Source organism: Trachypithecus francoisi, unplaced genomic scaffold (assembly GCF_009764315.1).
Source record: "Trachypithecus francoisi isolate TF-2019V2 unplaced genomic scaffold, Tfra_2.0 Lachesis_group12, whole genome shotgun sequence".
NCBI classification, from domain to species: Eukaryota; Metazoa; Chordata; class Mammalia; order Primates; family Cercopithecidae; genus Trachypithecus; species Trachypithecus francoisi.
Window position 1 is genome coordinate 72,938,505 of NW_022681457.1, and position 25,613 is coordinate 72,964,117.

At 38.0% G+C, this 25,613-nt stretch overlaps 2 protein-coding genes across 4 annotated transcripts in view; one reads left to right on the forward strand and one right to left on the reverse strand.

Annotated features, from left to right (window-relative positions):
* The window catches only part of EPS15 (epidermal growth factor receptor pathway substrate 15), a 166,255-nt gene that overhangs the window by 57,736 nt on the left and 82,906 nt on the right, over positions 1-25,613 (forward strand). For all 3 annotated transcript variants that reach the window (XM_033226407.1, XM_033226410.1, XM_033226409.1), the window contains 4 exons: positions 2,509-2,634; positions 5,150-5,209; positions 23,008-23,097; positions 24,036-24,181. In XM_033226407.1, coding sequence (XP_033082298.1) covers positions 2,509-2,634; positions 5,150-5,209; positions 23,008-23,097; positions 24,036-24,181 — 422 coding nt within the window. The remainder of the gene's footprint in view (positions 1-2,508; positions 2,635-5,149; positions 5,210-23,007; positions 23,098-24,035; positions 24,182-25,613) is intronic.
* LOC117092600 (small ubiquitin-related modifier 1-like) lies at positions 384-1,394 on the reverse strand. The gene has a single exon (XM_033226411.1). The coding sequence runs from the start codon at positions 1,264-1,266 to the stop codon at positions 961-963; it is 306 nt and encodes a 101-aa protein (XP_033082302.1). The 5' UTR covers positions 1,267-1,394; the 3' UTR covers positions 384-960.

The following is a 25,613-nucleotide window of genomic DNA, read 5'->3' on the forward strand; positions in this document are numbered from 1 at the left end:
AAAATGGTGATGTCATAATCCTGTATTAACTAAAATATTTGATTAAAAGATAGTTTACCCCACTGGTATTATTTCTTACTTGAAAATTCTGGTTAACTATGTATTTTCTATATGACTCTAAAACAATTCTTTTTTTTTAGGCATTTTTTCTTTTTTATTTCTGTACAATTAAAATAAAATAAGCATTAATATGATTTTTACAAATATTGTTTAGTTTAATGAAGCTGGTACAGACAATGTCCATTTAAAACCATATCCCAGGCCAAAAAGTACAAATAAAATAAAAAAAAGCAGTGTTCTGTTGTATTCATTTCTGCATGTATAGGTTTATTAATTGCTAATGAAAATTAGAACTTTTCTGGAATCTTCTGACAAGATTTAAAAAAAAATCTTAAAATGCCTTTTCTTCAGTGAAGCCATCTTTGGAGTTAGTCATTACTCTCACCTTGTCTGTCATCTTGACTTCAACCTGATATTCCTCTTTTTTGGTCCAGACCCTCAAATTTTAAAAGTAGCTTCAAGTTAAGGAAAGGTCATTTTTCCACAGTTCAGTTCTCTGAAAAACTTCCATCTCCCACTGAAAGTCACAGTCCAGGAGTGAAGCAATCACATGCTAGAACATCAGGGCCAATTGGAAAGTCATTATGAACACTTGCATTGGTCGATCTTATTTATCACCACAAGCCTGAAAATGCAATGTCCTGAAAAAGGTGGCCTCTCTGTGCACACGTGATTTTTAAAAAGGAGCGGGTAATATGAAGGGGACTGAGGCTTGACCACCCAAAATCAGCACAATGGAAACAAACAATAATGAATAATGAGCACTATAATTCAAATTACCAGATGTTTCAAAGAGATGGGGTGCCAGTTTTCAATTCCGTTTTGAACACCACATTACAAAAGAACTATTTTTAAACATAAAAAAGGATTGAAGGAAAAGAAAAAAAATAAAAATAATATCTAAACTGTTGAATGACCCCCCGTTTGTTCCTGATAAACTTCAATCACATAATCTTCCTCCATTCCCAGTTCTTTTGGAGTATGATTATCAGCAATTCTCTGACCCTCAAAGAGAAACCTGAATGAATTCATTGGAACGCCCTGTCTTTGACAATATGATTCTTTGAGTTTCTTGAGATATGTTGTCATTTTCACTTTGAAGTGAATCTCACTGCTATCCTGTCCAACGACTTTGAGTTTAATATATTCACCTTCCTTCTTATCCCCCAAGTCCTCAGTTGAAGGTTTTGCCTCCTGGTCAGACATGATGACGGTAGCTTCACCCGGGGGTCTCCTCACAGCAGCGGCCTTGGGTAGGCAGAACCTCGCTCTGGGGTTTACAAATCCGTCTCCCTTCCCCACAGCACAATACCGTGAACAAATAATTCTTTATGAAATCTTTTTAGAAATAGGTATTTTGCTTTATAATTTTTCAGAGCCAAATCATATCGTACTAGATTTTTAAAACTTGTAATATGAAAATGCTTAGACTATAGCAGATCAAATGAGCTTTGATAAATGTGTACAGTTTTTTTGAAAACCATTTTTATTTGTATGTCTTTGTATGCTGTGGACTGTGCACTAAGTTTTAAAAGTGTGGGAATATGGCCTGGACTGGGCAAATAATGAACAATAGTTTTTCATGTTATTCAAATAACTTTTAAAATTTTAGGAGATATCTTGTTATTGACAAGAAAAAGAAATATTGCTTTGGGAAAAATGGAGAAATCTTGATGTTTATTCCTGTAGTAATTATTTTATTTTTAAAAATTTATTTGTGGCTCACGCCTGTAATCTCAGCACTTTGGGAGACTGAGGTGGGCAGATCATGAGGTCAGGAGTTCAAGACCAGCCTGGCCAAACATAGTGAAACCCCATCTCTGCTAAAAGTACAAGAAAATTAGCTGGGCATGGTGGCAGGCACCTGTAATCCCAGCTTCTCGGTAGCCTGAGGCAGGAGAATCGCTTGAACCCAGGAGGTGGAGGCTACAGTGAGCCAAGATAGCGCCACTGCGCTCCAGCCTGGGTAACAGTACGAGACTCTATCTCAAAAAAAAATTTTTTTTAAAATTTATTTGAACTGTACCTCATCCCATCTTTAGAGAGTCATGGAATGTCACTAATTAGCTGTGTGTTCTTATAAAAGTTACTTTTTTGCTGTGGGTCTATTTAAGTAAGAGGGTTGGACTAGATGTTCTTCAAAGCCCTTCTACCTCTGAAATATTTTGATTCTAACCCAATAGTTGGAAAATAAAGATGGTGTTCCAGCTACAAAAAGAATGGGCAACACTAGACTCTTGGGTAAAGTCACTTTGAAATTATTGTTTCCTATGTATTTTTTTCTTGCATATCTTTACAATGAATATTGTATTTTGATGAAAGTGAAAAATGTTTTCTGAATGATAGTTTAAAAACATATGTAGTCTGTTCTTTAAGGACTTGATTTTTATAACTGCAGTTAAATCCTTTTCTCTATTATTTAACTTGTGATTTTGTTTTTTATTGTAGCATGAAGATAAGGCCAAATATGATGCAATTTTTGATAGTTTAAGCCCAGTGAATGGATTTTTATCTGGTGATAAAGTGAAACCAGTGTTGCTCAACTCTAAGTTACCTGTGGATATCCTTGGAAGAGTAAGATATTATTTACTCCTAAATTTAATTTTTATGTGTTTTAATTTTATATCTGTAATACTAGGAGCATGTATAGCTCTTTGTTAAAAATGTACAAATCTTATTTTAAAGTTGTATCATTACAGGATTTTTTGTTTTCTGACTTAATGTATAAAATTATTGCCAGCATATTTCTGTATTTGGTTATTCCCTGTAAAAATGAGTGGTTGAAATTAATTACATATGTAAGCCCCTTAAGTAGGTCCTTTTTTAGTTTGTGCTGTATACTCTTGACCTCCTATTTGTTTGAGTTAATTTCTAGAGACTATCAGTATTTTATGTCTGCCATTTACTCTGTGGCTGTATCATGGGGTCTTGTTGTAAGGAATAGTTTTATCTCTGAAACCGTAAATTCTACTCTGTAACTTGTACTTCCTGTCTTTATAGAGCTCTTTTCCAGAAACTTGCAAGACTAATTCTTTGACCAGTTTTACTAAGACCTTTAAATCTGACTTCTTGGCTGGGCATGGTAGCTCATGTCTGTAATCCCAGCACTTTGGGAGGCTGAGGTGAGCAGATCACGAGGTCAGGAGTTCGAGGCCAACCTGGCCAATATGGTGAAACCCTGTCTCTACTAAAAATACAAAAATTAGCTGAGCATGGTGGCGCGCAGCCTATAGTCCCAGCTACTCAGGAGGCCGAGGCAGAAGAATCACGTGAACCCGGGAGGCGGCGGTTGCAGTGAACTGAGATCACACCACTGTACTCCAGCCTGGGCGACAAGCGAGACTCTGTCTCAAAAAAAAAAAGAAAAAAATCTGACTTTTTAACTTTTCCCCTTTTTTCAATGTTTTTACTGTGATAAATATACTTATCATGAAATGTACTGTCTTAACCAGTTTTAAGTGTACAGTTCAGTGGTATTAACTACATTTCCATTATTATGCAACTATCCCCAATATCCCTCGCCATGAATTATTTTCCTCCTGTAAAAGTAAAACTTTATTCGCCTGTCTTTTGGTCTACAACTTCATGTCTATCCTTAGCCCCCTTTGCCATGTGATTTTTCTGTCTCTCCTGCCTGATAGAAAAAGCATGAAGTAAATTATCTGCCTTCTCTGTGGTGCATGTGGACTACTGAGCAGGTGTAGTAAGATTGGTGTTGCGGTAAATTTATCTTTACCAGCTTCAGCTGGGCTTCTCTGTACTGCCAGTCACTCTTGTGCTGTTTCCATAGTGATTTCTCCATAATCCTCTGCATATTTCAAACCTTATCTACTCTCTTTAAATCTCTTGCCCTTTCTTTATTTTTTATTTAAAAAAATTTTTTTTGAGACAGAGTTTAGCATTTGTTGCCCAGGTTGGAGTGCAATGGAGTGATCTTGGCTCACCACAACCTCCGCCTCCCGGGTTCAAGCAATTCTTCTACCTCAGCTTCCTGAGTAGCTGGGATTACAGGCATGTGCCACCACACCCAGCTAATTTTTATATTTGTAGTAAAGGTGGAGTTTATTCATGTTATTCAGGCTGGTCTTGAACTCCCGACCTCAGGTGATCCACCCGCCTCAGCCTCCCAAAACGTTGAGATTACAAGTGTGAGCCACCACACCCGGCTGCCCTTTCTTTAATTCCCTGCTTCAGGAGATTACATAGGGTCAAATCCTGGCTGCACCACTTCTTAGCTGTGTGACCTTGGACAAGTCATTAGAAAGCCATGTCTAAGTTTTCTAATCTTTAAAAGGGACATAATTCTCAGCTTATAGAATTGTAGGGATTGAATTTGATAATGTATGTTAAGTCCTACTTTTTACCATGATTGCTACATACTCTTTGAATGCTAGCTGCTATGATGATGACAACCACCATATCACCATATTAGTACTACTACTGGATCAATGTTATATAGATTTTAGGTGCTCAATAAATACTGATTTAAACGCCATTTTTTAGTATTGTTTTCCACTGATTATTTCTCCTCTGTGTGATCAGTGTGGAATTTCTAAACTATAAATACACTGTTGTTATTACTTAAACCTAACTTTTTAGTAGGTTTCCATTGCACTTAGAATAAAGCCCTAACTCCTTTCAAGGCAATTATAACCAGACACTTGCTTATCTCTAGCTCTACTTTTATCTCTCAACAGTATCCTTTTTTTTTTTTTTTTGAAGAAACAGGGTCCAGCTCTGTTGCCCAGGCTGGAGTGCAGTGGCATATCATAGTTCACTGCAGTCTTGAACTCTTGAGCTTAAGGGATCCTCCTACCACAGCCTCCTGAGTAGCTTGGACTACAGGTGCATGCCACCATGCCCAGCTAATTTTTTATTTTTATCTTTTGTAGAGACAGGATCTCTTTATGTTTCCTAGGCTGTTTCACACTCCTAGGCTCAAGTGATCCTCCTGCCTTGGCCTCCCAAAGTGCTGGGAGGCCATATGGGCATAAGCCACCATGCCTAACTAGTATACTTTCTTTCCCTGCCCTCAAGTAGCACATGAACTGAAAGAACATTAATCTTTTTCAATTCTCCTCTTTTTAAGGTTTGGGAGTTGAGTGATATTGACCATGATGGAATGCTTGACAGAGATGAGTTTGCAGTTGTAAGTAATCTAATGCTCTCAACATCTTCACTATCTTAATGATTTTCTCATGTGCAAATTTCCTCTTTTAGTTCATCCTTAGAGGAAAACTATATTCCCATCAGGGTCTCGAACTCTTGACCTCAAGTGATCTGCCCACCTCAGCCTCCCAAAGTGCTGGGATTACAGGCATGAACCACTGTGCCCGACTGTTTGAACATTCTTACATAGAATTTATTTTCTAAACAAATGGATAACAGAAAATGTGTGGTTTGCCATCTTCATTTTATTTGGCTTTAAGGTACACAGGAACATATACTTTGTATAATTACTGTGAAGTAATCTTTTGTATCACAACCTGACCAGGTATCTTAGCACCTGCTTCTATTACGGAATAATTTTGCTTCAAATGTATCCCCCAAATTTCACATTTCCTTTTATTTCATTAAAAAGAAACATGAATAACACTTGAGTTTCACTTTATTTGTGAAAGCAGAAAAGTTTTGACATTTTATCTGAAGACATGTCATCTTAGTAATTGAATAGTTAATTCCAAATAGGATTGTATTTACCTCTGCCTTAAAGGTTTGATAAAACTTTGCTGTGAATTCATCAGTGGTAAATTTCTAATTTCCCTTTTACTCTCAAATTTTCTTTTTATTTTGGTAAGGAATTGTTAATTTCTTTTACTTTCAAACTTGTTGCTACAAATTTGTGATATTCTCTTTCGTGGTTGTTCTCTTTATTCATGCCAAATCTTGGGAATATTCCCACTTGTCTTTTTTTTGCTTAATCTGATTTTGTCTAGTTTCTTGATCTATTAGAAGAAACATCTTTTGAATTTACTTATCATTTCTATTATAACTTTTAAGTTAATGATGTTTAACTTTTAATTCCCTGTTATATTTTCTTATTCTTTTTATTTTAAATTTCTTGGAGATGAGTATTATGTTTCTTCAGTTCTGATTATTTATAATATTTAAATCATTTAAAGGATATATTTACCCTTGAATACAGGTTTAGTGAGATTCCATAGATATTGGTACAAAGTTTTCTTCTTTATACAGCTTTTTAGATAATTTTTAGTTTTCTTTTATTATCTGGTTAGGAATATGTTTCCTAATTTCAAAGTGGTTAAGTTTGGTTGGTTTTTGTTACTTTGATGTGTACTTTCAACTTGATTGGATTATAACTAGAAAAATGTAGTCTATAAAATGTCTAATTAAAAAAATTAGTTAAGGCTTTCTTTGTTGCCAAGTTTATGACCAATTTTTACATATAGTCCATGGATATGGCAGTATTTCTGTTTGGAGGATATTAGAGTTTTATAAATTCATTATATCAAATTAATTTAATTTAATTTAATTTTTATTTTTTGAGATGAGTCTTGCTCTGTCACCCAGGATGGAGTATAGTGGCACAATCTTGGCTCACTGCAACCTCCACCTCCCAGGTTCAAGCGATTCTCCCGCCTTAGCCTCCCAAGTAGCTGGGATTACAGAAGTGCACCACCACATCTGGCTAATTTTTGTATTTTTAGTAGAGATGGAGTTTCACCATGTTGGCCAGGCTGGTCTTGAACTCCTGACCTCAGGTGATCCGCCCACCTCAGCCTCCCAAAGTGCTGGGATTACAGACGTGAGCCACCACACCCAGCTTCAAATGTATTGATTATTTAATTTCTCTTTGTCCTTCCTTTTCTTTTGTTTTTGGCCCTTCCTTAAATTTTCCTCGTTTTCCACAAGAGCCAAATGAAATAGGCAGGATACATATTACCACATTTAAAAAATGCAGAAACAGAAACTTAAAGTGACTTGAATTCATGGTCACAGGTCCCTAGTCTTTTTAAAATTTTTAATTTGGGTAATAGTTGGGAAATGGTAAAGGATACTCCCTTGCAGTGGTGACAGAAGTTATCTCAGCCGCATTTCAAGGTTTGAGCCATTGTTTGTGGTATGCTTTTGGGAATGGGGCCATATTGAAGAGATTTCTGTGATGATATACTTTGAAACATTGTCAAACCATACACTTAAACTTCTCATAAATTGTTTTTGTGGTAAGAATATTGGTGTAAAATCTTTGCAGTGGTATGATGTAATGAGGGAATTTTTTTCTCATAAAGACAAATTTATTTATTTATTTATTTTAAGACGGAGTCTCACTCTGTCACTCAGGCTGGAATGCAGTGGCGGCATTTCAGCTCACTGCAGCCTCTGCCTCCTGGGTTCAAGCGATTCTTCCACCTTAGCCTCCTGAGGAGCTGGGATTACAGCCATGCACCACCACCCCCGGCTAATTTTTTGTATTTTTAGTAGAGACAGGGTTTCGCCATGTTTGCCTGACTGGTCTCAAACTCCTGATATTAGGTGATCCACTTGCCTCAGCCTCACAAAGTGCTGGGATTACAGGCATGAGCCACCTCTTCTAGCCCAAGACAAAAATAGAATAGATGGAGAATAGTAGTGTCATCATTTGATAAATAGTAGTGTATACTAAGGTAAATGAATAAACACAATTTATCTTATATGCCTGGAGCCTTTTCCCAGGCAATTGGCCTTTTTAAAAAAATAAAATAAAAACCTTTATTAAAAGAATAATTTTTGAATAATAAATACATTTGAATAATAAATTACTACCTTGAATTTTGTTTTAAATAGTAGACACCCCTTTATCTTCTCCTGGATTTGCTTGTTAAACATTTTGCCACATTTGCTTTCTCCCTGTATCCATATTCTTCAGAATTTTTTCCTAGTTTTAAACTCTAGCTTGTGTGATCTTAATACTGCTTCTCCTGTTCCCTCTTTGTTTGAATTACCTGATATTTGTTATGTTTGTTGTGTATGTCTCTTGAAAATGGCAGATTTCTATATTTTAATGCTTTGCCTAATTAGTTTTTACGATAACAGCACTTATATTGATTTGATTTTCCCTTCCTTACCTATTTATTTTACATATTTATTTTCTCTGTTTCTTACTGTTGCTTATTATCAAGTTGTGATTCATTCCCTTACCCCGCCTCCCAGTTAATGTGGAAATTTTGTTATAATGTCTTGTTTCATTAATAGTTAATACAGATTGAGCATCCCTAATCTGAAAATCCAAAATTCGAAATGCTACAAAATCTGAAACTTTTGAGTACTGACATGACCCACAAAGTGGAAAATTCCACTCCTGGTCTCATGTGATAAGTTGCAGTCAAAACTTTTGTTTCATGCACAAAATTGTTAAAAAGATTATATAAAATTATCTTAGGTTATATATATAAAGTTTATATGAAACATAAATGAATTTCATGTTTAGACTTGGGTCCCATCCCCAAGATAGGATAATATTCCAAAATCTGAAGGAAAAAAAAAAAAAAAGATAATATTCCAAAATCCGAAAAAATCCAAAGCACTTTTGGTCCCAAGCATTTTGGATAGAGGATTCTTACCCTGTGCCCCTTTTCCTGTACTTAAACTTATTTCTCCTATATTGAAAACAAGATTTTCAATCCTTACTCTAGCCAAATGAGTCCTTAAGATTATCTTTACTAATTTTCTTTCCCCCTCATGTTCTGTTCTTTTCTTTTCTTTTTTCTTTTTTCTTTTTTTTGAGACGGAGTCTCGGTCTGTCGCCGAGGCTGGAGTGTAGTGCACGATCGATCTTGGCTCACTGCAAGCTCCGCCTCCCGGGTTCACGCCATTCTCCTGCCTCAACCTCCTGAGTAGTGGGGACTGCAGGCGCCCGCCACCACGCCCTGCTATTACTTTTTTTTTTTTTTTTGTATTTTTAGTAGAGACGGGGTTTCACCGTGTTTGCCAGGATGGTCTTGACCTCCTGACCTCGTGATCTGCCCACCTCGACCTCCCAAAGTGCTGCGATTACAGGCGGGAGCCACTGCGCCTGGCCCTGCCTCATGTTCTAATTCCGGAAGACCTTAGAACATTTTTTTGTGACTCAAATTCTAGATTTTGCTCAGTTAATTTAGTTCTTTTGGTTTTGGTATTTTTCTTCCAGTTTTGTTCAATATTAATAACTAGTATTCTTTTGGTTAGAATTCTTCTGAGAAATCTTTTTTTATCCCTGTACTTTAATAAATAGAGCAACACAATTTGTACTTTTTTAAAATTATAATTACTGCAAGATAGCCAGTGTAACTACAACTGCAAGTCATTGATTTGTTTTTATTTATTTATAAGCATCAATATTTTACAAAACTGAATTTTGAGAACTGGTATATAATTCCTTGAAAATTGAAGTAATTAAACAAATACTTTTGCAGTAGTGACAGCTAAGATCTGAACATTTTAAAGTATCCTCTTAAATAATAAAATATAATGTACTTATTTATATGATCAGTCCTTTTGGCCTATGACACTTTATAGTCTGCCAGGATTTTGGTTTGTTGCAGTATAATACAAGTTTAGGTCTTATTTTACTAAATAATCAAAACTGAGTTGAACATAGGAATCTTTTTGTTCAAGACTTACCTTTAAAATTCTTGCCCATTGCCCCTTGGGTTAAATGCTTTTTGTTTGTTTGTTTTAAAGACCCCGTGTCTGCTTTGTGTTTATTTTTTTGAATGGGAAGAAATAAAAATAAAGTTAAAGAGAGACTCTAACTTGGTGGGTTGAATTTCAGTATAGATTTTTTTAAGAGTAACTTATTTCAGTAACCAAAACTTGATTGAACTTGAGTCTATGTTTAGACGTACTTTTAAAATTCTTAACCCATTTCTTTTATTTTATAGCGTAAATGAGATTTTTGGTTTATCTTTTTATTTTATTTATTTATTATTATACTTTAAGTTCTAGGGTACATGTGCACAGCATGCAGGTTTGTTACATATGTATACATGTGCCATGTTGGTGTGCTGCACCCATTAACTCTTCCTTTACATTAGGTATATCTCCTAATGCTATCCCTCCCCCTGCCCCCACCCCACAACAGGCCCTGTTGTATGATGTTCCCCACCCTGTGTCCAAGTGTTCTCATTGTTCACTTCCCACGTATGCGTGAGAACATGCGTTGTTTGGTTTTCTGTTTTGTGATAGTTTGCTGAGAATGATGGTTTCCAGCTGCATTGATGTCCCTACAAAGGACACGAACTCATCCTTTTTTTATGGCTGCATAGTATTCCATGGTGTATATGTGCCACATTTTCTTAATCCAGTCTGTCATTGATGGACACTGGGGTTGGTTCCAACTCTTTGCTATTGTGAATAGTGCCGCAATAAACATATGTGCATGTGTCTTTATAGCAGCATGATATATAATCCTTTGGGTATATACCAAGTAATGGGATGGCTGGGTCAAATGGTATTTCTAGTTCTAGATCCTTGAGGAATCGCCACACTGTCTTCCTCAATGGTTGAACTAGTTTACACTCCCACCAACAGTGTAAAAGTGTTCCTATTTCTCCACATCCTGTCCAGCACCTGTTGTTTCCTGACTTTTTAATGATCGCCATTCTAACTGGTGTGAGATGGTATCTCATTGTGGTTTTGATTTGCATTTCTCTGATGGCGAGTGATGATGAGCATTTTTTCATGTGTCTGTTGGCTGCATAAATGTCTTCTTTTAAGAAGTGTCTGTTCATATCCTTCAACCACTTTTTGATGGGTTTTTTTTTTCTTGTAAATTTGTTTGAGTTCTTTGTAGGTTCTGGATATTAGCCCTTTGTCAGATGAGTAGATTGTAAAAATTTTCTCCCATCCTGTAGGTTGCCTGTTCACTCTGACAGTAGTTTCTTTTGCTGTGCAGGAGCTCTTTAGTTTAATTAGATCCCATTTGTTTATTTTGACTTTTGTTGCCGTTGCTTTTGGTGTTTTAGTCATGAAGTTCTTGCCCATGCCTATGTCTTGAATGGTATTGCCTAGGTTTTCCTCTAGGGTTTTTATGGTTTTAGGTCTAACATTTAAGTCTCTAATCCATCTTGAATTAATTTTTGTATAAGGTGTAAGGAAGGGATCCAGTTTCAGCTTTCTGCATATGGCTAGCCAGTTTTCCCAGCACCATTTATTAAATAGGGAATCCTTTCCCCATTTCTTTTTGTCACATTTGTCAAAGATCAGATGGTTGTAGATGTGTGATATTATTTCTGTTCTGTTCCATTGGTCTATATCTCTGTTTTGGTTACTGTAGCCTTGTAGTATAGTTTGAAGTCAGGTAGCATGATGCCTCCAGCTTTGTTCTTTTGGCTTAGGATTGTCTTGGCAATGCCGGCTATTTTTTGGTTCCATCTGAACTTTAAAGTAGTTTTTTCCAATTCTGTGAAGAAAGTCATTGGTAGCTTAATGGGGATGACATTGAATCTATAAATTACCTTAGGCAGTATGGCCATTTTCATGATACTGATTCTTCCTATCCATGAGCATGGAATGTTCTTCCATTTGTTTGTGTCCTCTTTTATTTCATTGAGCAGTGGTTTGTGTTTCTCTTTCAAGTGGTCCTTCACATCCCTTGTAAGTTGGATTCCTAGGTATTTTATTCTCTTTGAAGCAATTGTGAATGGGAGTTCACTCATGATTCAGCTCTCTGTCTGTTATTGGTATATAGAAATGCTTGTGATATTTGCACATTGATTTTGTATCTTGAGACTTTGCTGAAGTTGCTTATCAGTTTAAGGAGATTTTGGGCTAAGACGATGGAGTTTTCTAAATATACAATCATGTCATCTGCAAACAGGGACCATTTGACTTCCTCTTTTCCTAATCGAATACCCTTTATTTCTTTTTCCTGCCTGACTGCCCTGGCCAGAACTTCCAACACTATGTTGAATAGGAGTGGTAAGAGAGGGCATCCCTGTCTTGTGCCAGTTTTCAAAGGGAATGCTTCCAGTGTTTTCCCATTCGGTATGATATTGGCTGTGGGTTTGTCATAAATAGCTCTTATTATTTTGAGATACGTTCCATCAATACTGAATTTATTGAGAGTTTTTAGCATGAAGGGCTGTTGAATTTTGTCAAAGGCCTTTCTGCATCTATTGAGATAATCATGTGGTTTTTGTATTTGGTTCTGTTTATATGCTGGATTATGTTTATTGACTTGCATATATTGAACCAGCCTTGCATCCCAGACACGAAGCCCACTTGATCATGGTAGATAAGCTTTTTGATGTGCTGCTGGATTCAGTTTGCCAGTGTTTTATTGAGGATTTTTGCATCGATGTTCATCAGGGATACTGGTCTAAAATTCTCTCTTTTTTGTGTGTGTGTCTCTGCCAGGCTTTGGTATCAGAATGATGTTGGCCTCATAAAATGAGTTAGGGAGGATTCCCTCTTTTTCTATTGATTGGATAGTTTCAGAAGGAATGGTACCAGCTCCTCCTTGTACCTCTGGTAGAATTCGGCTGTGAATCCATCTGGTCCTGGACTTTTTTTGGTTAGTAGGCTATTAATTATTGCCTCAATTTCAGAGCCTATTATTGGTCTGTTCAAGGATTCAGCTTCTTCCTGATTTAGTCTTGGCAGCCAGAGAGAAAGGTCGGGTTACCCACAAAGGGAAGCCTATCAGACTAACAGCGGATCTCTCGGCAGAAACTCCACAAGAGAGAAGAGAGTGGGGGCCAGTATTCAGCATTCTTAAAGAAAAGAATTTTCAACCCAGAATTTCATATCCAGCCAAACTAAGTTTCATAAGTGAAGGAGAAATAAAATCCTTTACAGACAAGCAAATGCTGAGAGATTTTGTCATCACCAGGCCTGCCCTACAAGAGCTCCTGAAGGAAGCAGTAAACATGGAAAGGAACAGCTGGTGCCAGCCACTGCAAAAACATGCCAAAATGTAAAGACCATCGATGCTAGGAAGAAACTGCATCAACTGATGAGCAAAGTAACCAGCTAACATCATAATGACAGGATCAAATTCACACATAACAATATTACCCTTAAATGTAAATGGGCTAAATGCTCCAATTAAAAGGCACAGATTGGATAAACTGGCAAATTGGATAAAGAATCAAGACCCATCAGTGTGCTGTATTCAGGAGACCCATCTCACATGCAGAGAAACACATAGGCTCAAAATAAAGGGATGGAGGAAGATCTACCAAGAAAATAGAAAACAAAAAAAGGCAGGGGTTGCAATCCTAGTCTCTGATGAAACAGACTTTAAACCAACAAAGGTCAAAAGAGACAAAGAAGGCCATTGCATAGTGGTAAAGGGATCAGTTCAACAGGAAGAGCTAACCTAAATATATGTGCACCCAATACAGGAGCACCCAGATTCATAAAGCAAGTCCTTAGAGACTTACAAAGAGACAGACTCTCACACAATAATAATGGGAGACTTTAACACCCCACTGTCAACATTAGACAGATCAACGAGACAGGAAGTTAACAAGGATATCCAGTAATTGAACTCAGCTCTGCACCAAGCGGACCTAATAGACATCTACAGAACTCTCCACCCTAAATCAATAGAATATACATTCTTCTCAGCACCACATCACACTTATTCCAAAACTGACCCCATAGTTGGAGGTAAAGCACCCTTCAGGAGCTGTAAAAGAACAGAAATTATAACAAACTGTCTCTCAGACCACAGTGCAATCAAATTAGAACTCAGGATTGAGAAACTCACTCAAAACCACTCAACTACATGGAAACTGAACAACCTGCTCCTGAATGACTACTGGTACATAACGAAATGAAAGCAGAAATAAAGATGTTCTTTGAAACCAATGAGAACATAGATACAGCATACCAGAATCTGTGGGACACATTTAAAGCAGTGTGTGAACGGAAATGTATAGCTTTAAATGCCCACAAGAGAAAGCAGGAAAGATCTAAAATTGACAACCTAATATCACAATTAAAAGAACTAGAGAAGCAAGAGCAAACACATTCAAAAGCTAGCAGAAGGCAAGAAATAACTAAGATTAGAGCAGAACTGAAGGAGTTACAGACACAATAAACCCTTCAAAAAAAAAATCAGTGAATCCAGGAGCTGGTTTTTTGAAAAGATCAACAAAATTGATAGACCACTAGCAAGACTAATAAGGAAGAAAAGAGAGAAGAATCAAATAGATGCAGTAAAAAATGATAAAGGGGATATCACCACCGACCCCACAGAAATACAAACTACCATCAGAGAATACTATAAACACCTCTACTCAAATAAACTAGAAAACCTGGAAGAAATGGATGAATTCCTGGACACACACTTTCTCCCGAGGTTTATCTTTTTAATAAATGAAGTTAAAGATTCTAAACTGTATAACTTCTGTTGCCATGTGAACCTTTGATGAATGGCCGTTGTTTTTTTTCAAATGTAAATGCTTGTTCATATTCTCAGAAACCAGTAGTTTAATTAAAAATCCAGAATCTAGAATATCTTTTAGTTTTTTTGGTTTTTTTTGGTTTTTTTTTTTTTAAAGTAAATTTGTAAAAGTTAGGCCTTGGCATGGCCATGGGTATTCTGGCCACAAGTCAAATGACTTCAGAGAGTTTTGTGTATGTGGAATGTATAATGTATATGTGTATGTACATACACAAAAAGTAGATTTAAAAAATCATATCTGCCCACTTGAATCTGGATTTTTAAAATATCTGTGATTATGTATCAGTATTCTGTTTACTCATTGATGAATTACCTGACTAGATTGTAAGGATATTGGAAATATATTTCCCTGAGTTTAAATTCTGTCCCATTTGGCTTTGTAGAAAGTCTCTGATGGAGCACTAAGGTGACATTTTGTAAAAGGAGCAAATTTTTCTTTTTCTTTTCTTTCTTTCTCTCTTTCTCTCTTTCTCTCTTTCTCTCTTTCTCTCTTTCTTTCTTTCTTTCTTTTCTTTCTTTCTCTCTCTCTCTCTCTCTCTTCCTCTCTTCCTCTCTTCCTCTCTTCCTCCCTCCCTCCCTTCCTTCCTTCCTTCCTTCCTTCCTTCCTTCCTCCTTTCCTCCCTCCCTCCCTCCCTCCCTTCCTCTCTCCCTCCCTCCCTCCCTTCCTCTCTCCCTCCCTCCCTCCCTCCCTTCCTCCCTTCCTCCCTCCCTCCCTCCCTCCCTTCCTCCCTCCCTCCCTCTCTCCCTCTCCCTCCCTCACTCCCTCCCTCCCTCCCTCCCCCCACCCCCCAGTCTGCAGTATGGTGGTATGATTTCCGCTCACTGCAACCTCCACCTCCCAGGTTCAATCTGTTCTTGTGCCTCAGCCTCCTGAGTAGCTGGGATTACAGGCATCCACCACCACACCTGGCTAATTTTTGTATTTTTTGTGGAGATGGGGTTTCACCATGTTGGCCAGGCTAATCTCAAACTCCTGACCTCAGGTAATCCACCCGCCTTGACCTCCCAAAATGCTGGGATTACAGGTGTGAGCCACCGTGTCCAGCCAAAGGACCAAATGTTTCTGTTATGGTTTGAAAACTAGAAATGTATCTAAAATTATGCTACTTCCTGTGAACCAAGGGAAGTGACTGATAATTATGTTAAAGTTTATTCTCTTTGTGGGGTTAGTTCTACAGGTGTATAGTCCTATTCTGTAAAATAGTTCTTTGTTTTATTAGGGCTGAAACTACTGCTTTTAATTTTAAAGAGAAGGCCCGTAAATCTAGGAATCTAGTATTTGGTGAATGAGCCTATGCTCATGCTTTTTTGTAGATATTTAGAGTTTGACAAGATCCTATAATTTAGCTTCTCCAAGCACAGCAATTACTGGCTTACAACCCAGGCTAACCTGAGCCTTCTAGAGTCATGTTCTTTTTTTTTTTTTTCCTAATGAACTTTAAATTTTGGAGTGATTTTAGATTTATAGAAAAGTTGCAGAGAACAGTTTTCCATTCCCCTTCACTGTTTCCCTTATTAAAATATTACATTACCATGGTACATCTGTCAAAACTAAAAAACAACATTGGTGCATTATTAATTCCAGACTTTATTTGGGTTTCACCAGTTTTTCCTTTCTGTCACAGGATCCAATCTAGGGTGTCACATTGCATTTAGTTGTCATGTTTTCAGTCTCTCTGGTATATGAGTTTGTCAGTCTTGCCTTGCGTTTTATGACCTTGACATTTTTGAGGAATACTGGCTAGATATCCCGCAGAATGTCTCCCAACTTAGATTTGTCTGATGCTATTCTCATGACTAGACTGGGCAAATGAGTTTTTGCAAAGAATAACGTGTAGGCGTGATGCTTTCATCATCACATTATATTGGGGGTATATGATATCCATGTGACATCAGTGTTGATGTTAACCTTCACTTATTTAAGATAGTGTTTGCCAGATTTCACCACCATGAAGTTACTTTTTCCCTTTTCCTGCTCTATTCTCTGGAAGTGTGGACTCATGCCCTTTTTATTTTGCCATTTGTCTGCATATCTATCTATTGGTTTTTACATTCTTACTAAGCCTTAACTTTTTCTGTGAAGTAAGTTCTTAGACTGAAAGTGGCTTAAGCTTTTGTCAGTACCATTTGTTTGGGTCTTCATTATGTGAGGAGTTTTTGGCACTTAGAGATGTATAGAGGAGCTGTTTCTGTGTGTATTATCATGTATCACATTGTATTAAAATTAACTTTTTGCATATCTCTTCCTCCTGTTGAGTTGTAAAAGTGAGAGATCTTTTCACTTTTTTTTTTTTTTTTTTAAACAATATCACTCTGTCGCCCTGACTGGAGTGCAGTGGCAAGACCTTGACTCACTGCAACCTCCACCTACTAGGTTCAAGCAATTCTCCTGCCTCAGCCTCCAGAGTAGCTGGGATTATAGGCTCCTGCCACCATGCCCAGCTAATTTTTGTATTTTTAGTAGAGATGGGGTTTCACCAAAGCCTTGGGCTTTGCCCAAGAGTTAAAAGCCCTCCAGGTGATTCTGATGGTGACTGAAATTTCAGAAATACGGCCTAAAAGCATGGAAAATGAAAAAATATCAGAGTAAGTGGGCAGCTGTTAATAACTGATTACAACAGTAAAATTAAATCTCCTCTTTCCCTGCTGTCTCAGGAATTTGATACTTTTATTATTCTTATTAATAAAATTTTTTATACTTTTACTTTGAAATGAAAAGACATTCTAAATGCTTCTTCCTTAAGTGTCTCTTTCTGTATAAATGCACCTGCTAGTATGTTTCAGTTTGACAACTACTTAGTAGCCAGATTTTTTTGGTGTGTTTGTGAATATGGTGCATTTGATTTAGTTGCTTTTGTTTCAGTGGCATACTTTTGATAGGAATAAGTACAATATAATAAGAAAAACAAATAACCCAGCAGTATTAGAAGCATTCTGTTCACTTTTGCTCTTTTATTTGGCGGTATAATTTTTGGCTTTAGTTTTGCCAGGGAATCTATTTTCAAGTCAACGTGAAATTAATAATATATATTTTTAACTTTCATAAAAATGTGTTGTCTGTTGGCAACAGATGGCTAACGTTGCTTTTTTGCTTCTAGTGTCCACTTTTCCAGGAAATGACTCCCATCTGCAGCAAGAGAAGTGCTGACTGTTAGGGTGTACACTAGGCACTTCTCTTAGTGCCATTCTGACAATTTCACAGTACATATATTGTGAATTTGGTTGGAAGTGTGTGTTAGCCAGATTGTTTTCTTTCTGGAGTTTCAGGCTTTTGGAAATAGAAAGTTTGTGTGTTTCTAAAACTGAAATTGAATTCTTCCAGGTTGGTTAGTGAAAAGGGAGAGGAGAATTCATGGTTAAGTGTGGTTCCTGGACAAACAGCATCAGCTTCACTTGAGAACTTGTTAAAAATGCAAATTCTCAGGCCCAACCTTACTGGTTAGAAAATTCTGAGTGCAGGGGCCAGAAATCTGTGCTTTATCATGCTGTCCAAGTAATTCTGATGCCTGCTAAAATTTGGGTACCAGTGGGTTAAGGTTTTATTAGTTGTAAAGAACAGCATGGTATTGGAATATTAACATATGTGCTGCTAATAAAGCTGACCAAATTTGGAAAAAAACAAGAACTTTGTAGCCAGAAGATCTTGGTTTGAACCCCACTGTATCACTTATTAAAAATATTATATTGGGCAAGTTACTTAGCATCTTAGCTTCAGTGTCTTCATTTGTAAAATGACATTAGTAATACTGGAAATCAGTGATCAGTGTTGTTGCATTGAGTGCTCAATAAATACTGATTTGAGGGGCTGGATGTGGTGGCTTACTTGATCCTAGAGTTGCTTGATACCAACCTGAGCAACATAGTGAGACCCCCATCTCTGCAAAACATAAAAAAATTAGCCAGGCATGGTGACATACGCATGTAGTCACAGCTACTTGGGAAACTGAGGTGAGAGACTCACTTGAGCCTGGGAGGTTGAGGCCACAGCAAGCTGTGTTCTTGCCACTGCATTCCAGCTTGGGCAACAGAGTGAGCCTTTGTCAATAAATTTATAAACAAAATAAACAAATTAAATAAATATATAAATATATGCGAAAGCCCCACAAAACTTAATATATGATTATATGCAAATTTTCTCTTGGGAAAAATTGTAATTTTCACTGGAAGAAAAAAAATTAAGAGGCCAGGTGCAGTGGCTCACACCTGTAATCCCAGCATTTTGGGAGGCTGGGGTGGGTAGATCACTTGAGCTCAGAAGTTGGAGACCAGCCTGGGCAACATGGCTAATTCTCTTCTCTTTAAGAAAAAAAACCAATTAGCTGGATTTGGTAGCATGTGCCTGTAGACCCAGCTACTTGGGAGGCTGAGGTGGGAGGAAGGCTTGAGCCCAGGAGACAGAGGTTGTAGTGAGCCAAGATTGTGTCACTCTACTGGGCGAAAAAAAAAAACGGAAAGAAAAGAAAAGAAAACTTTAAGAAACACGCAAGCTTTCTTCTCGTAGTTGCTGGACTCTTTCTAGAGGTTCCAGGTTAGTTTGAGTAATTTCATATGCTCAAAGATAGTTATGGAGAATTTTCATACTCTGAAAGTCTTGAAGGTACCTTGAATGCTTTAAAATGAAGAGGATAGGCCGGGCGCGGTGGCTCAAGCCTGTAGTCCGAGCACTTTGGGAGGCCGAGACGGGCGGATCACGAGGTCAGGAGATCGAGACCATCCTGGCTAACATGGTGAAACCCCGTCTCTACTAAAAAAAAAACTACAAAAAACTAGCCGGGCGACGTGGCGGCGCCTGTAGTCCCAGCTACCCGGGAGGCTGAAACAGGAGAATGGCGTGAACCCGGGAGGCGGAGCTTGCAGTGAGCTGAGATCCAGTCACAGCACTCCAGCCTGGGTGACAGAGCGAGACTCCGTCTCAAAAAAAAAATAAAATAAAATAAAATAAAATGAAGAGGATATATTCTGGGACAGTCTGTATGCAAATTTTTCCCATTTTGTGCAAGTGCTTTATGTATTAAAAAATTTGTCATGGTTCAAGAATCAATATAAGAAGAGATGCAGTGACAAAAATGTCAGTTCTACCTCGCTCTCAATTGCTCCATGTATCCCTGCTCTCTGACCAATTTTCTTAATTTCTTATTTATCTGAGAATTTTTTTTTTTTTTTTTTTTTTTTTTTTTTTGAGATGAAGTCTCTCTCTATTGCCCGGGCTGGAGTGCAGTGGCACAATCTCAGGTCACTGCAGTCTCCATCTCCCAAGTTCAAGCAGTTCTCCTGCCGCAGCCTCCCAAGTAGGTGGGATTACAGGCATGTGCGCCACACTTGGCTAATTTTTTTGTATTTTTAGTAGAGATGGAGTTTTACTATGTTGGCCAGGCTGGTTTCGAACTCCTGACCTCAGGTGATCCACCCACCTCAGCCTCCTAAAGTGCTAGGATTACAGGTGTGAGCCACTGCGCCCAGCCTATCTTAGAATTTCTTAATGTGAATATAAACAAATATAACTAATTATTTCCTCCTTACCACAAAAGATAACCCACTAAACACACTGTTCAACACTATACTTTTTCAGTTAACGGTTTATCTTGGATACCTTTTCACTACGAGAGCCCCATGATTCTTTTTTTCCTGGTTAGCATTATTCAAGGCTACCGACAACAAACTGCATCCCATTTAAGTATATAATTTGATGAGTTTTGGCAATTATATGCCTGAAGGCACCACCACAATTAAGACACACAATGTTCTTTATGATTTTTTTAATGCTTTATAGTATTTCATTATATAGATATACCATTTTTTAAAATAATTTTTTTACCTTAACTTCCCAGTGTAAAGTATACCATAATTTTTTAAACCAGGTTTTGTAGATGGGCATTTGGGTGCTAATACAAACAGTGCTGCAATTAATAATCTTTTTCATACGGCATTTCATATGGATAGATTCCCAGATGTGGGATTGCAGAGCCAAAGGGGAAATACATTTGCAATATGGTAGATGTTGCCAGTTTGCCCTTCAAAGGGGTGGTACCAATTTGAGCATGTTAGGGGAAGAAAAATAATTTTTCCTATACGCTTTTAAGTTATTGACTGAGAACCCTGTAACAAAAGATAAGATAAAAACAAGTTTATTAACATATATATTTCATATATACATGGAAGAAACTCAGGAAAAGAGTTAACTGTCTAATAGATGTCTTACAACTCAGGCTTGCTCTTGCTCCTGCTCTTGCCATGTGACACGTCTGCACCGCCTTTGCCTTTTGCCATGATTGGATGCTCCCTAATGCCTCACCAGAGGTAGATGCTGGAGCCATGCTTAGTACACCCTGCAGAACTGTAAGCCAGTTAAGCTTGTTTTCCTTATAAATGACCCAACCTTGGGTATTTATTTATAGCAATATGAAGACGGACTAAAATACAGCACCCCAACGTGGCCTTTCCATCCTAGGAGCTGCCCAGGAGTGCCCTGGCTCCTGCAGGGCAGCAGTTGGGAGCCTTATGTCCCACGTTGTGCCCAATCCTGCCACCACCACAGCTAGCTGAAGCCCAAAAATACCAGGACACATTCTCTCCAAACTCTGAGCTATTAGGAATACCTCCTTGACCATCTCTCGAGTGATCCAGTGAGAAAGAGAGAAAGAGCAGCTTCTGACATCCAGCCACAGCCGGCACTCACAGCGAGGCCATGTAGTTTTCCTGCTGAATCTTCAGTGGATCCTCCCTTACGCCTTTTCTACACCCTGGAATCAAGACAAGCTGCCCTGCACTTGGAGTCTTTTTGCATGTCTAACAACCATGGCTCCTTCCTGGACTTGTTCCTGTGGTCCCACCTGGAAGCCATTCAATGCACAGGAGGACCATTTCCCATACCCCCATGATTGCACCCTCAACCAGTCAGCAGCAAGCACTGATTGCCTAGCCATCCCCACCCCTTCCCCAAACTGTCTGAAAAACCCTAGCCCCTAAATTCTTGAGGAGATTGATTTGAGTAATAACTCTGTCTTCTGTGTGGTGTGACCAGTTTTGCATCAATTAAACTCTTTACTGCAAAAGAAAAGAACTTAGCCTAATATAGCATCTTTAACAAAGAACAATGAATTTTTTTAAACTCTTATTTTAGGTTCAGGGGTACATGTACAGGTTTGTTATATAGGTAAATTGCATGTCACAGGGGTTTGGTGTACAGATTATTTTGTCATTCAATTAATAAATGATAGGTAGTTTTTTAAACCTCTTCCTCCTTCCACCCTCACATTGGCCCCAGTGTCTGTCGTTCCCTTCTTTGTGACTGCATTTACTCCATGTTTAGCTCCCACTTAGAAGCAAGAACATGTATTTGTTTTTCTGTTCCTGTGTTAGTTTGCTTAGGATAATGGCCTCCAGCTGAATCTGTTTTGCTGCAAAGGACATGATCTTGTTGTTTTTATGGCTGTGTAGTATTCCGTGGTGTGTATGTACCACATTTTAAAAATCCAGTCTACCATTGATGGGCATTTAGGTTGACTCCATGTCTTTGCTATTGTGAATAGTGCTGTGATGAACATATGTGTGCATATGGCTTTATGATAAACAATTTATATTCCTTTCGGTATATACCCAATAATAGGATTGCTGAGTCATTGGTGATTCTGCCTTAAGTTCTTTGAGAAATTGCCACACTGTTTTCTACAATGGCTGAACTACTTTACATTCCCACCAGCAGCGTAAAGTTTGTTATATAATTCTTCTGGCGACACCTCTAGGCTGATAAGGGTCTGAAGTCATTTTGGGCAGGAACTGTTATCCTTCCTTGTAGAGAGGGCAAGAGGGACACCTTTGTAAATTTATATCCTGCTTTTAGGCATAGAGAGGGAGGGCAGAGAACTTTTTTTTTTAATGCTACTACTTCTCAGTTGCTTTCAGTTTAAAATAATTCTTACGCCAAAGTGGAATGTTTTGGGGTAGCATAGTCTGCTACCCCTCAGCTCCCATCAGCAGTGTAAGAAAATTTTCCCACAGTTTAGCTAAAAAAGTATGTTATGAAACTTGGAGTTTTTGCCAATTAGGTGGAAAATGGTATTTCAGTATAAGTTTTAACTTACAGTTTTCATCTGAGATTGGGCATATTTTTGTATGTTAAAGAATGGACCATTTAAGGGATTTGCTTGTCTGTAAAATATCTCTTCAAACTCTTTTTCCATTTTTCTGTTGGACTTTTTTTTTTCTGTTAATTTTTAGGAGCTCTTTATATATTAGGGAGTGTACTTCTTTCTTTGCAGATGTTGTCTTCTCAAATTGTTGTTTGCCTTTGACATTGCAAAAACTTTAGTTGAAGGGTGCATCTCTAAATTTTTACTAAGGATATCTTCCTAAATATTTCTTACTTTTAATTTTTTTTCTTTTTCTCCCTCCTTTCTTTCATCCCTCCCTCATTTTCCTCTTCTTTCCCTCCCAGCCCAATTTCTTAAAAAAGGATTTGAGAGCCTAAAGATGATTTATCATTGAACAATAATCAATTCAGTGGGTGAATGTTAAGTGCTTTTAATATATATGACCCTGGTTCATTTATTTTGAAGGCCATGTTTTTGGTATACTGTGCACTGGAGAAAGAACCTGTGCCAATGTCCTTGCCTCCAGCCTTGGTGCCACCATCTAAGAGAAAAACGGTCAGTATATCAGGCTCTGTGCGGTTGATCCCCTCTTCAGCATCAGCCAAGGAATCTTACCACTCCTTACCATCTATAGGCATGTTACCTACCAAAGCACCATTAAGACAGGTATAGATTTATCAGTGGTAAAGGATTTTTTTTTTAACAAAGTGCATGGCGTTTAACAGTTTACTGTTTGACAAAGATAGAGCAATTAAAGGGATAAAAATTTTAGAGCACCATCTGGTTGAACCTACATAATGTGATACTCCAGAGAAGACATATTCTTTCTACATTTGGCCTTGGGTCATATGAATGGTTTATTGACTTTATCTTGATCTCCCTGGAGTTAAAGTTAGAGATGGAAGATGCTCCATGCTAACATGGCATGTTTGCCCTGGCATAATTAATAGTTGTTTTTATTTTTGTTTGATCTCAGTTAACTCTTGATTCTTTGGGATCAAATTATCGAATTCTGGGTTGTCCAAGGCTTTTTTTTCCTGCCCCCAGCCTGCCTCTTGTCAGATTGAGGAAAGGAAGATTAATGACAGGATAGGCAAATCAGCCAGTTTGGCTATGGTTAACACTGCTGGGTCAAACTATAAAAAATAAAGATTGAGAATTATCTGAGTATTTTGTTTATACAGACTTTCAGTTACCTATATTAATGTGGGCATAAGTCAAGAGTTAACTATGTTTGAATTTACTCATTTCTTAATAAAATGTGGAAATGTGCACCTGTAGATAAGTCCTAATTGGCCTGTATTTTCTTCTGTTATTTTGTCTTCACCACAGCATTTTGATTGAGATGTCATATGGAAGTGATACATTGTTGCTCTGAGTTAGTAGGGTAGAACTGTTCAGAATTTGTGATGGATACTGTAATGGATTGAAAGAGTGACACTTCAAAGTTTGTTTCATTTTGGCAGAAATACTGTTTTTTTCCCCCCCTGTAGTGGGTTGTATCCCCTGCAGAAAAAGCTAAATATGATGAAATCTTCCTGAAAACTGATAAAGATATGGACGGATTTGTGTCTGGACTGGAGGTCCGTGAAATCTTCTTGAAAACAGGTTTACCTTCTACCTTACTAGCCCATATATGGTAAGACTTTATTTTATTTGATTTTTTAAAAATATGATTTTGTATCAATTCCAGTTTCTGCATTTTGATTTTTAGTCATTTGTAAATAGGACAGTTTTTGTTTCAGAATTTTTATAGAGAAAATCAGAATCTGAAGAATTCTTCTGGCTAATGGACAAAAGCTTGAGAATGGGTTACCTGAAGCTTTATAAGATTGACAGCATCGGCTGGGTGCGGTGGCTAACGCCTGTAATCCCAGCACTTTGGGAGGCCAAGGCAGGTGGATCACCTGAGGTCAGGAGTTTGAGACCAGCCTGGCCAACATGGTGAAACTCTGTCTCTACTAAAAATAAAAGAAATTAGCCAGACACGGTGGTGCGCACCTGTAGTTCCAGCCACTAGGGACGGTGAGGCAGGAGAATTGCTTGAACCTGGGAGGTGGAGGTTGCAGTGAGCCAAGATCACGCCATTGTACTCCAGCCTGGGCAACAAGAGTGAAACTCGCATCTCAAAAATGGGATGGGATGGGATGGGACGGGATGGGACGGGACGGGACAGGATGTTAATTGTTACTAGATTGTTAAAATCCAGCTTCTGTTTATATCAGTTAAACTTAAAATTTTCAGAGAATCCAGATATATGAAATTTAAACAATGTAAAGAACAGTATCTTCAAGGCATACCTGCATAATTTTATAGTGTATATGTATACTTTCATACCTTCACATAGGAATAATATACTTGGTCCTTGAAAAAGACAAATCCTAGTGTCTTTAATGAATTTCACAGAAAATGAGATAATGTATATGAAAATGCTTCATAGCCGGGCGCGGTGGCCTCAAGCCTGTAATCCCAGCACTTTGGGAGGCCGAGGCGGGCGGATCACGAGGTCAGGAGATCGAGACCATCCTGGCTAACACGGTGAAACCCTGTCTCTACTAAAAAATACAAAAAACTAGCCGGGCGAGGTGGCGGGCGCCTGTAGTCCCAGCTGCTCGGGAGGCTGAGGCAGAATGGCGTAAACCCGGGAGGCGGAGCTTGCAGTGAGCTGAGATCCGGCCACTGAACTCCAGCCTGGGCCACAGAGCGAGACTCCGTCTCAAAAAAAAAAAAAAAAAAAAAAAAAAAAGCTTTATAATGTGTCTGATGCCAATCCAACTAACTATACCAGAGGTTATCTTCAGGTTTTCAAGAGGCAGAAACCTCAAAAGTTGAACCACATAGTTGTAAAGAGAAACTTAGAAAAGAACGGAGGCAGACAGTAAGTAGATCTGCCTTAAAAGAAACAAGAACTCAAGACTGGGAAAGATTAAATATGCATAACTAGTAGTAGCTGCCACTATTGAGTGCCTAGGGTAGGCACTATACTCAATAAATGGCAGCTGTCACTGGCTTGATGTGCCCAAACTTTTTATATATCCTGTCTTTAATTCTCATAGTAATTTTACAAGATG

Coding starts and splice junctions, on each gene's coding strand:
- LOC117092600 (XM_033226411.1), bottom strand. CDS start 1,266: ATGTCTGACCAGGAGGCAAAACCTTCAACTGAGGACTTGGGGGATAAG.